The sequence below is a fragment of the Anoplolepis gracilipes genome, unplaced genomic scaffold, assembly GCF_047496725.1.
Source record: "Anoplolepis gracilipes unplaced genomic scaffold, ASM4749672v1 Contig18, whole genome shotgun sequence".
Lineage (NCBI taxonomy): Eukaryota > Metazoa > Arthropoda > Insecta > Hymenoptera > Formicidae > Anoplolepis > Anoplolepis gracilipes.
Genome location: NW_027328669.1, coordinates 1,509,403 through 1,523,427, shown reverse-complemented (window position 1 = coordinate 1,523,427; position 14,025 = coordinate 1,509,403). Strand labels below are relative to the sequence as shown.

The 14,025-nt window shown below is 28.5% G+C and overlaps 1 protein-coding gene across 4 annotated transcripts in view; it reads left to right on the top strand.

Moving 5' to 3' along the window:
* The first annotated feature begins 4,790 nt into the window (after window positions 1–4,790).
* The window catches only part of LOC140675700 (cytochrome P450 4C1-like), a 147,315-nt gene continuing 138,080 nt past the window's right edge, over window positions 4,791–14,025 (top strand). For all 4 annotated transcript variants that reach the window (XM_072910327.1, XM_072910328.1, XM_072910326.1 and 1 more), the window contains exon 1: window positions 4,791–5,031. In XM_072910327.1, the coding sequence (XP_072766428.1) occupies window positions 4,875–5,031 (157 nt within the window). In that variant the 5' untranslated portion in view covers window positions 4,791–4,874. The remainder of the gene's footprint in view (window positions 5,032–14,025) is intronic.

Sequence of the window (14,025 nt, the reverse complement as noted above, 5' to 3'; positions counted from 1 at the left end):
GGCTACAGATTTAATAAATATATATATATATATATATATATATATATATATATATATATATACATATAACCATATAGATGCAGGAATGCATCGCGAGCGAAGCGATAATCGCGCGAGCCGCTGACGCAGCGAGCCACGCGCGCCCGAGACCGAGCGCGAACGCGAAACCGGAAAGCGCTCTCAGAAACGCACCGGAAAGGTGTCGCCGAATTGCTAAAAGTACAAGCGAGGAAATTCGACTCTGAACTTCCTCGCCTGCACTAAAACGCGAATTCAGCAACATAACCATATTTGGTCATGTTGCTAAGGGACCCCCTCTGAAAAACCATGCAGTTCGGAGGGAAGCTCAGCACCCGCCGCGATGAAGCGACGGGCAGTCGCTAATTAGAACCGAACGAGTAATAATCGCCACGAGCAGCTACTGACCAGATTCAACAAAGTCATACTCGCATGACTGAGAGATATACGCGCTCCTGAGATAAGCCGACGCGTATCAGACTACCGGTACGACGGTGTATACGAGAGATACCGCTCTCTCACTCTAACCGATAGCAAGCGCGAGTAGTATAACGTTCGCTGGGAGCAGTGACAAAATATCACACCATTGACTGTAATTAAACTATCATATATTTTTGCGAGATATAAAAGAATTACACAAGTTGTGAAAGTAGTAGAATAAAAAGATTACATTTAAAGGAAAAGCGTAATACAATAAAAAAGGGGGAAACCGCCCGACGCATCCCCGACATTCCCAAACGATCCCGACAAATCCCGTGCCCCTTCACGGAGGCACAACAAATGTCATAGCATTTTTTTAAAAATTATATCCTTATACTGCTTTTCTCTCAAAAACTGTTCAATGAGTGATAACGTACATTTGTTTTTTAATTTTTTATTTGTGCACAATAAAGTTTGTTGGCAATTGATCTGTAGTCAATAATATTATGTGTGTAACGCAATTTGTGCACAAAATTGTCACGTATGCAAACGTACGTCCGTTTTTTAATTTTTTATTTGTGCTCAATAGGACTTGTAGGCAATTGATCTGTTGACAATAATATTATGTGTGCAAACGTGCGTTCGTTTCTTAATTTTTTATGTGTGGGCAATAGAACTGGTAGGCAATCGATCTGTTGGCAATAATATTATGTGTGCAATGCGATTTATGCGCAAAACTATCACGTGTGCAAACGTACGTTCGTCTCCCCATTTTTTATTTGTAGGCAATAGAACTTGTAGGCTGTAGACAATCGATCTGTTAGCAATAATATTATGTGTGCAAACGTGCGTTTGTTTCTTAATTTTTTATTTGTGCGCAATAGAGCTTGTAAGCAATCGTTCTGTTGGCAATAATATTATGTGTGCAATGCGGTTTGTGCGCAAAACTGTCAAACACGTGTGCAAACGTACGTTCGTCTCCCCATTTTTTATTTGTAGGCAATAGAGCTTGTGGGTAATCGATCTGTTGGTAATAATTTTTGTGGGCAAACGAAATGTCGGCAAACGGGATGTTAACAAACGATGCTGTTGGCAAACGATATGTAAGCTAACGGGGCCCTCCCTATTTTTCATAATATGCATCTTTATTTTAGCGCCAAAAGTTTTCCCCTCAATTCTGGACATTCCAGGGTTCATTTTCGTCAAACAGACACTCAATCAAAACGTTTCCAATAGGTTTTACCCGTTCCGCCGAGGGGCGGAAAAACGGAGTTTTTTAACATTGTCCTTTAAAATTTTGCTCCAAGAACGCTCTAAACTTTAACCACATATCAATTCAACTATTTATAAGAATTTTTATAAAAATAGTGCAGAATGATTTCACCATTCACGAAGAATTTCTTTCAATATGCACATTATATAGAACTTGAATATGTATATTAAGATATATAAGATATAAGTATATGAAAACAAAAGTTAAAGAATATGCAAGTTCTCCAAAGTTTTTGTATCACCAACAATGCACTAGCAATGGTGAAGATAAGATATAAGAAGAGATTTGTTGATCTCTAAAAAATACATATATCCAATTTTGAATTGTGTTATATGTACATTAACAGGTTTTATGTTCAAATTTTATTCGTGGAGGAAATCATTATCTTATCATAAATTAAAAAATTTTCCTAATGAAATTAATAAAGCGTATTTCGATATAATTAAATTCAGAAATTGAAAAATAAAATAAAAAGTAAAATATTGGCTTTTACATTAAAAAAAAATTACATTTTTTGAAAAGTAAAATTGAATTTAAATTAAATAATCATGAAAGATTAAATAAATATAAAAAGTTAAAGAAGAAATTTGAATTTCTACGTGAATTGATTTTTATCTGATAACTATGCACTTAAACAACTTAAAGATAAAACTGCAAAAGAAAAATATTGTATAATAATATCACACATTTCTAACATATAAATAGTTTTTAAGCTAGTAATTGGCGTTATTTAGTGAACAATTTAAAGAAAATAATTTTGTTGCTTTTATGTACGGAAAGTAAAGGCTTTTTCCCGATATGTTTTATTGATTGAAGATCTAAAGATGGAAATTCGACATGTAATTCGCAAATTTAGATTCACTTTCTAGAAAGCCATTACTTTTTAGTAATTTTTAGTAATGACTGCAAAAGTTAGTGAACAAACAATAATGTTTTGATTAATATTTTACGATTTGAATTCGAACCTATTTTCGAAAAATATAGCAAAGAAATCTTATAATTACTTTTGAGTTTGCTGTAATTTACTAATTTATTTTTTTAGAAATTTTGTATTGAAGATGATATTAATATTTTGTCTCAATATTATATCTATATGATTGTCTCAACATTATATCTGTGTGAAGCATTTTCTGCAATAAAATATATAAAAAAGCGCAATTGCGAGATTATTTAAACAACGACACTCTGTTATATTTATTTTCATCACAAAACTGGAAAAAAACGCAAAAACTACCGTAGAAATATCCATAAATATAGAAAATAAAAATAAATACAGAAACCATTATATGAATACATTTTTTTCACGTATAAAAAATGAGAGATTTGCTTGTTTTAATAAGCGCGTTTTTTTATGTTTCAATACTCTTAGAATAATCTTAAAATTTTTTACTATAAAACAATTTTAAAACTGTTGTATGATAAAATCCTTGCGGATAGAAAGGAATAGAGTCTGCTTACAGTGGAGAGGGTAACCATGGTGGGAGAGAATAGCGTACTTTGCCGCTCTTGGAGAACATTCTGATTTAAGTCTTATTATGAATAGCATTTAAACACTTAACATTTATATCAAATCACAAAATAAGATAAAAAAATGTTTTGTTGAAGTATAATATAATCACGATAAAAGCACAGTATATCAGTGTTGAAATACATTAACAGTATGTAAGAAATTTTATATATATGTTTTATAGACCATATATCTATGTAGATATATATATATATATATATATATACATATATATATTTCTAAGAATAAGCTTAAAAATATTTAATATTAAACGCGTGATAATATATTGAATATATAGGGTTGGGAAGTAACGCGTAACTTGTAACGTCGTTACCGTTACTTTACAGTTACTTTTTTTCGGTAACTGTAACGGTAACGGTGTTACAAATTTTGTTTGTAACGGAACAACTAACTTCGTTACATTTTTCGATAACGAGTAACGAAATTAAGAGTTACTTTTATCGTTACTTTCCAGACAGCACATATCTTTAAAAATGCTTAAAAGATAGCTTAAAGGTCTTATTATTTTTTAAATATATTTAAGATGTCTTTTGACCTTTCTGTGCAGTCTAAAATTTTTTAAAAATATACTTGAATATACTATACTTTTCGAATATAATTTTCAAATAAAGAAACATAGATATTTTTCATTTCATGCATATGCGCGCATTTTATATGGTACATGTAACATATACTATAGATACTTGTACGCATATGCGTGAAATGGAACTTAAGATTGATTGAAGAGTTTTGAAACGCAGTATCACATACTTAGAAACTGCTGGCATCTCTTTTTAGTATCTGTCTACTGTGTGTATGGTGTGTATATATATATATATATATATATACACACCATACACACAGTAGACAGATACTAAAAAGAGATGCCAGCAGTTTCTAAGTATGTGATACTGCGTTTCAAAACTCTTCAATCAATCTTAAGTTATATATATATATATATATATATATAAGTTTTTATCAGAACAGATTTATTGAGCTCTACAAAGTACATATATCTTTTGAATTGTGTTATATATAATTATGTATATATATATATATATATATACATAATTATATATATATATACACACACACACACACATTATGTTACATACAATAAATTTTATATCATATACAAAATAACTTATATTCAATTGTCAAAATTCTTTCTTATCTATTCGATAATTATATTCTTTTCAATATATTATATATATATATATATATATATATATATATATATATATATATAAAAAAAAAAATTATATATATATATATTTTTTTTTTTTTTTTTTTATGTTACACAAAATAAATTTTATATCATATACAAAAGAACTTATGTTCAAATGCCAAAATTGTATCTTTTCGCGATAATGCGATAATTATATTCTTTTCGATATATTATGTGTTATCGCGCGTTTAATATTAAATATTTGTAAGAATAGTCTTTATTAGAATTTATGTCACAAACTCATATATAAAGAGAAAAAGAGAGCGAACGAGTAAGAGAAAGAGAGGGAGAGAGAGAAAGGGAGGGAGAGAGAGAAAGATCGTATGCTATATAACGTATGGAAATTAAAAATTGAAGGTAATCGTGACAAAGCTGAGACAGAGAAAGAACAAAAACGTTGAATTATTTACATATAAAATTAATAAGCAATGATTGTGACTACTATATTGATATTGTGCATTTTTACTGCTCTAATATATTATTATCATCTTCATTATGGAAGAAATGGACGACTTATTAATTTGATACCTGGACCATCAACTTATCCGTTTCTAGGCAATATTCTCGCTTTACTAGGCTCACCAGGCAAGTATAATTTTTCACTTAATTGTTATAAATCAGTTTGCATTGTGACATTAATTTTAATCTTTAAACACTGGCGTAAGAAGAATTAGTAATGTAAAATGTTTATACTATTATAACGTTATAAAGCACGCGTTTATATATGCATCATTTTTTTTCCTTTCTATATCACATATTTAATAAAACGTAAAGTTAAAAAAAAATTTGTAGATGCATAATCATATACTAATACATACAAACATAACATATAATCTCTGTGAAAAAGATATTACTTTTACATATTATTTTAGAGAAATATAGAATAGAGTTTAAACCAAGTTTAAAACAAGTTCATTATATTTTTGTGTTTTAAAGACAAAATTTGATAAAATTTATATTTAATAAAATCTTAAATTTGTGCTTAATAAAATCACACAGGTTATTGTCTACTGCTAGGTCCTCAAACATTTGAGCTGTTAAAATACACAATCTCTGTAATGTCAAATATTCAATATATTAATGCAAACTTGAAAGGAGCATATTATGATTGTTTTCATTTTCTCAAAAGAAATGATCATATATTTACATCAAACAAATAAAATTATTTACATGTTATTAACCTTCTTAACATTCAAATTACATAGTTTTTTACTTAATGGCTTTCATAAATACAAACTAAAGTTCGATATAATCTGGTACACAAAATTTACTTGCCTGTTATCTCGCCCGTTGTATACGAATTAGGATCGATTTCACGTATGTATATTGTATTGTATGGTTACAGGTATACATATAACATAAATACTTACGTATTACCTGGCATATTGCAACTCATTGTCAGTTTATATAAGGTTAGTTTTAGCTGAACTGGCTGGACTATTTCAAAGTTTATCTTTCTTCTTCCAATGCAGAAAGAAAAAAATAAACTTTGTAGCCAGTTCAGCTAAAAATAACAGACCTATAGATGTAATAATAATAAAGCACAAATTTTTATTAAATTAAAAATTAAAAGTTTATAAAATATATGAGAAAAACTGCTTTTATTATACAAATTTTGTAATTTTTTACAACTTAAATTATAATTTATGTACACAACACATTTATATACATACGTGTTACGTATTACCTGTATTGTGTTACATTTATATTTAAATAATAATTTAAGTAATAATTCTTAATAATATATTACGTTATGCAACGTGTTAGAAAAATTCTGCGATAAACTTTAGAAGATGATTCCTTAGACAAAATCATTATAAGAAAATATATAAACAGGTCAAAAATTACATGTTTCACAATTATTAAGTATTACTTTTTGGAAGCATGATGCTTTTAAAATGTACATACGTCTTTACTTAGTATATCAAAATACCAGCCAACGTTCACATCATGCATTTGTAATTTCATTTGATTTGTAATATACATTGTGGTTATTACGTCAGCAGAGTTTTGTTATTAATCTCATCTGACCTTGTGTCACATTCTTCAAAGCATGTAATATGAATACGTTTCGTATGCACATACATATCTACTATATAGCGTGTTTTTCTACTAACATAAATCATTATACATTACATACATAATAGCTGAAATATGTAGTATATATTGAGATGAAATAGAATACATTTTGAATCTTTTCTAACAAAACCAAAGAAAAGTTTTAACTTTGTAAAAAGTTATCATCATCCAGAAATTACGCCAAAACACGTCTTTTCTGGAATTTTATATGACATTATATATTTTTTGTATAATAAAATATCTCTTAAAGTTTGTCACAGTATTTATATATACTTACATATTTTTCTAACATCTTGTACATTATGTGGGTAAATGCGCGTGTATTGTACTTAATGAAAAAATACTTAGTGTTTTGGAAAACTCTTGAGGTAAGCTACAAGAATTTGCAATGAAAAATGGGACATTCCATTTAAGAAATTAAAGGTGACCTTTATGTGACCTTCAAACAATTATTCAAATCAACGGCATCATCTTATGTCTCCCTCGAAACCATACAACTTTTATTTGAAATATTTCTTTATAACTGTTATAGTTTTCGAGGTATTTGGATGTCTCAAGTTAAATGGTTCACTTTGTATACACATATATGTATGTATGTATATATATATATATATATATATATATATATACATACACATGCGCATTTATACACATAATACGCAGAATATGAGAAAAATATATAAATATTGTGACAAAGAGATATTTTAAGAGGTATTTTATTATACAAAAATGTATTTAAAAAAGTCATATCAAATTATATCTAGAAAAGACGTGTTTTAATGTATTTTCTGGATATAATACATAATAACGTTTTACAAAGTTAAAAAAACTTTTGTTTTGTTTTAGAAAATATTCAAAATACATTCCAATCTATCTCAATACATACTATTTCAGCTATTATGTATGTAATACTTTATTATGTAATATTTATTAGGAAAATATGCACGCTACATAGTAGCTACATAGTAGGTATGTATTTACATACGAAGCATATTCATATTATCTATTCTGAATGCGACACGAGGGTCAGGCAATAATACATCTTTGCTAACGTAATAATGTATATATAAACCAAATTAAATTACAAATAGTATGATATTAACGTTGGCGAGTTAATATATTAAATAAAAACGCATGTATGTTTTGAAAGGATATCATGCTTTCAAAAAATAATACTTAATAATTGTGAAATGTATGTATTTAATAATAATGAAAAATGTTTTTGAATTAACAAACTTATATTAAAAAAGTTATTGGGCAAATTTTCTACAAAAAATAATATAAAAAATTATATGCCAAGTAAGAAAAGATTATGAAATTTTAAATAAAAATATTTTAATTTAAAAAATTGTTATATAAAATAATTATTTTAATATTTCTTACAAAAATAATAATATTAAAAATTAAACTTATTCAAAATGACAAACTAAAAATTAATAAATTTAAAAAATTTTAATTTTAGTTCAATAAATTTGGTGCTGCTAAATTGAACAAAATATTAATGAAATTTCAACATATCTTTATATTTTCATATTTTGCAACATTAATGTAATTAAACTAATTTAGTTTTAAATTAAATTTAATATATTTCTTTATCTGGTTATAATGCCATATTAAAGTGCTTAGTTACTGATTGATATAATATTTAATTCAATACAGAAATGTTTGGACTTTGTCTTCTATCAGATAATTATTCATTGCATGTATACCGGATGAATCAAAGATATTGTGACCTTGGAGATTAAATGCGATGATTATACACTGTTGAAGCTTTGAAGTGTCACTAGTTTCTCTATAATAACCTTTTAGTTACAACCCATGTATGTATCGATTTTTTAAATGAATATTGAGATAATTAATCAACATCGAACTAGACAAAAGATAACTGTTATGAAAATATTCCCTGGCCCATATTTATATTATTCTATGCAAAATTCAAAGCACGCGTTACTTAGGAGTGTACCTTCTATAAGATATATAGAGGTTGTCATCGGCGAGGTGTCTCTTAAAGTAATTTTTTTTTTACATGTATATATCACTCACGCGATTGATTTAATACACCTAAATAAATAAACCCACTTTATTAAATATATATGAGATGAGAAAATTATGTCCTATTTATGAAACTTGTTTTGATAATAACTTTTTAAGAAACAACGAGCGACGGCTAAAACCTTTTGAACATTACTCAGGACAGTGACCTTGACAACATATGTCAAGGTCAAGGTCATTGGAGCTGCCTCCCCTAAGTAAATAATTACCAAAAATATTAAATATTAATATTAAATATTACTTTTAAATATTTGCAATCATATTAGAATTGCGCTTTTATATTTTATCTTACCTTTTACAGAAAACTAATTTATTACAGCTGACTGCTACAATAATAATAGTATCTAGCATAAAAATTCGATATTATAAAATATGTGCGTTTAAATACACAATATATTTAAACATATTTAGCTATCAAAGAAATTATATAAAAGTGAATGATGTCTTTCTCATATAAATTATAAATATAAATATTATAATGAATCTATATACATACTCGTATATGATAAAAATATTTTTCTTATTTCACGATAAAAGTTTTTGGCAATGACTAAATCAATTGATTTAATATCAATATTGTGGGATATGGTGGACAGAAAGATGTTATTAACTAAGAAAAGGATTTATTGAGGATATAGAGTATAATATAATGGTGTACGCACAGAATGACGGCTGAATACAGACTGCCCTGAGAAATTGCACTGATTCATCGTGCTCTCCCAATATCTTAATCTGTTATAAACAATGCTAGATACTCGCACCGTATGATCTAGCCGCTATCGCCTGCAACGTCGCACGCGCGCACATAAACTTATCTTCTAATAACAGTGCTCTGAGGAATGCAGTATGTTAAATAATGCGTTTTTAATCCTACAATATTATAATAGAGATTTTAAGATAAATTACAATATTAAAACCATTTGATTAATCAGGATAAAAATTTCTTTGTTTTTATTGTTTAAATACATAAAACTTCTAAAGATACTCTTTTTATATTAACGTTTTCATTATCAAAAGTCATATGATCAAAATCAACAAATTTATTTTTAACCACACAAAAACATCTTCTAATACTCAATTGACATGAAAAAGTATTTTAATATTAAAGTTTCTCGAATTTTGCCATAAAATTTAAATAAGTACACATGGAAAGAGAAATGTTTTAACACATGAATCTGAAATATCTTTTTTATATCCTTTGAATATACATATAACCTGCTGTGAAATAAGATCTCTCTAGAATATCAAAAAAACATCCTGTTGGAAAGTATTCTAACATGAAAAAACTATGTAATTTACTATGTAATGAACATTTCAGAAAAACTTATCTAATAATTAAAAGTTTTTCATTTTATTGCTTTTTTCTAATGGACATTATTATGTTAAAAACTTCTCAGAGAACTCCACAAAATAATTTTATTATTTAGAAAGATATCTAAAATAAATTAAATTATTTTGCAAATAAAAAGGATATTTTTAAAAAACTCAAGTTAATTATCATTAAAATAAATATTTAATTTTAATCTTATCTAGTATATTTTAACAAAATATGAAGTATTTTGTAAAATACGTATTAATTTTTTTCGATTATCTTATTTTAAAAACTCTATGCACAAAATAACGAGAGAGATGATATAAAAATCTATCACACTATTTTAAAGATCTTCACTTATTAAGTGAATAATAATAAAAAAAATTCTTATACATTATTAAGATTTACAAAGTAATATAAAAGTTATTAAGAAAAATAATTCTCAAATTTAAACTTTAAAGACAAATATCTTGGTAGAAATGCATTTTAGAAAAAAATTTTATAGCAACTTGTGGGGTTATTTTACCTGCTCTACATGTCTATGAGAAATTTCCTACCTTTACCAAGACACCCTATATGTATATATTTAACAATGGACAAATCTTATGATAATTGATTATCATAAACATCGTTATATTGAGAAAATTGGAACAATTATGCTTTCAACCGACTAATTTGTTTTACAATTTGACGAGTCAACCTATGTGTCACTTCTTGGTCTACTAACCAAAGGAGGAACGTATCAACTTAACAATTTTGTACCGTATTGACAATATCTTCATGTTCAATTTTAAGCGTGGGACAAAATAATGATATTTAACTTTTCTTAAACTCTCGTATGACGATGTATTGGCGTCATTTAATGATGGGTTATTATACAGTTATATGGCTAAAAAAATTGGTATTTCTCATCTATTTTTGTATTTTTGCGCTGCGAAAGGTCATAAAATTGATTAAAACGTTCGTTAGCAGAAGATATTAAATTATGACTTATTAAAATAAATTATTGCGCACTAACTACAGCGTTTTGCTCTTACTCGCCAATTTTCCAATTGAATTTTATATCGTATAAAGAGCTTATATGTATATTATATTTAATTTTTTATATTGATTTATTTATGTTGTTCTGTGCATAAAAGTATTTAGAAAAAGAGATATATTTCAGAAGATGTATTTTACATTTTATATCAAAATATGTCAAATTAAAAATTATCGATTATAAAAAAATATATGCAGGTATATTTGCATAAAAATTGAAAATTTTTTCACATATTTATATAGGTTGATTACATATTAATTTGTTTATATATATTTCATTTGTTATTATAAAATAAGAAAAGTATATGTATATACAGGGTAGGTCATTTTAATCTACGCACTGTAATATCTCAAAATCTATAAGTTCAAGACAAAAATGTTTCAGACAAAAGTTGTATAGTTTCAAGGGGGCCATAAAAAGGTACCATTGGTTTGACCTTGAAGAGTTATTTGAAAGTTACATGAATGTCATGTTTAATTTTTTAAATGGGACACCCTATATATTATTGGACATTCTTGTAGTTTACCTCAAAAACTTTCTAAAACACTATAATAAAATGTTTTTTCATTGAGTATTTTTCGAATTATAAGGCTTCAAAGGTGCAATATTTTGACATAAATTACAAGATATCTCGTAAAATATTCATTTCTCGATTATCTTTCTTTAATACTTTTATGCACAAAATAATAAGATGAATCAATTGGTGTAATTAAAACATATAATTTTCTTTAAGAAAAAATCTGAATTTGCAACTAGCAGTTACATATTTTTACTTTAACATAATTATGTGTTTTAATTACGCCAATTGATTTGTCTCATTATTTTGTGCGTATTAGGGTAAAATAATCGAGAAATGAATATTTTACGAAATAGCTTGTATTTTATGTCAAAATACTGCAACTTCGAAGCTTTATAACTCGAAAAGTACTTCACGAAAAAACATTTGATTACAGTGTTTTGGAAAGCTCTCTGTTAGAAAGAATAAGTGTACTAACTTAATCAAAGATGTATAGAGACTGCGTTACGCATTGTCGTGGTATTATTTCTATTCTAGTGATTTATTTCTTTTATGATTGAGTTGCACTTCTTTTATTCCTAGTTCCTTCTTCTTGCTCTTAGTTCGATAGTGTACTTACCGCGCGCCATGCAATCTCTTTCTTTTACATATCGTATATTAAATATAATTCTTTTATCCTAATTATGAGTGTTTATTGAAATAACCTAACAGATTATGGGCCCAGACTGATAATTCCATTGTGTGAATAAATAAGTTGTTAGAAAGAATCTGTGTGTTAAAAGAAAGAGTAAATTGATTAAGAAGAAAAAATGGCGTCGGTTAATGGTTTTTCGAGCATTGAAAAGCTCACTGAAAATAATTACGAAATGTGGAAGATTCAAATGAAAAGTGTGTTGGTGTACAACGATTTGTGGCAGTATGTCGACGGAACAGTAGTCTTATCATCTGAAAATGAACAAGAGTGGATGAAGAAGGACTCGAAAGCGTTGGCATTAATAAGTCTTAACATCTTGCACACGCAGCACATTAAAAAAGTTGAAACATCGAAGGTAGCATGGGACATCTTGAAGAAAGTGTTCGAATCTAATGGGCCGGTGAAAAAGGCTACATTATACAAATAACTACTAAGATTGGAAAAGAAGACCAATATGACGATGGCACAGTATGTAAACGAATTTTCTAGCAAAGCGAGGCAAATCAAGGAAGCAGACATAGAAATTCTAGAAACGTTACTGTCGATAATGCTGTTAAGCTCCTTACCTACCGCGTACGAAAACTTCAGTGTCGCAATAGAATCGCGAGATGAGATACCGACATTAGAGATCCTAAAGGCAAAATTAATGGAGGAGGAAGCACGGCAAAATGATCGAGATGCACAGGCGATCAATGACGGTAAAAAGGACAATGCACTAATCGTGCAAGGAAGCTCAGACCGAGAAAAACAGCGCAATGTGAAATCAAAAAATAACATAAAGACTCAAAAATTTGATGGAAAGTGTTTTAATTGTGACAAAATAGGGCATAGAAGTCGCAAGTGCAGAGCAAAAAAGCGTAACAGAGCGAACAATACAGTTACCGTATTAACAGTGATTGCTTGCAACGCGGAACTGTCTGTAAAATCACGAACCTGATAGTAGTGCGACCAAACACATGTGTAACGATAAACAAAAATTTGAGACATTTGTTACGAACGAATGGTCGAAAGTATATACGGCAACCGAAAATTTTGTCGAGTCGGTCGGAACTGGTGATGTGAGAGTGAGTATAAAAACAAGTCGATACGGTAGCAAAGCAATAAAAATAGAAGACGTTTTATATGTGCCGAAATTACGAAACAACTTACTGTCAGTATCAAGTATAACAGATAAAAGTTATTCAGTTATATTTTTCAGAAATTGCGCATTCATCAAAGGAAGAGATGGCAATACAATCTTATTAGCAACAAGAGAAGGTCGATTGTCCATCATTGATGAAACAACAAATCAAACAATGATTGCAAAAAATGAGGAAGACAAAATCTCCTAATCTGGTATCAGAGGTACGGACATGTAAACGCCAATAATTTCAACAAAATGAGAAACAAGAACATGGTTAGTGGTATGATTTTTGCAACAAAGCCCGGTGAGTTTAAATGTCAGATATGTGTCAAAAGTTCCACTCTTCGCGAAAAAGAAGTATTAGGGCTCGTTCACTCGGACATTTGTGGCCTAATTAGCATTGAATCACTTGGAGGCTCTAAATATTTTGTAACATTTACAGATGATTGTACTGATTATACGGAAACCACGATGCTACGTAACCGTTCAGATGTGCTGCAGGCTTATAAAGATTATAAATGGAAAGCTGAGAAACAGACTGGCCGACAGATCAGAAAACTTCGAACAGATAACGGACGAAAATACCTATCGAAAGACTTCAAGGAATTTCTGAAGAGTGAAGGAATCATTCATCAACTGAGCGTGGAGTGCCAAAGATGTGCCCAAAAACTGAAGCTGAACGATCGCAAATGAAAGAACGATCATATAGAGAACTGGTCGGTGGACTAAATTATTTAGCTAACGCGACTTGTCCGGACATAGC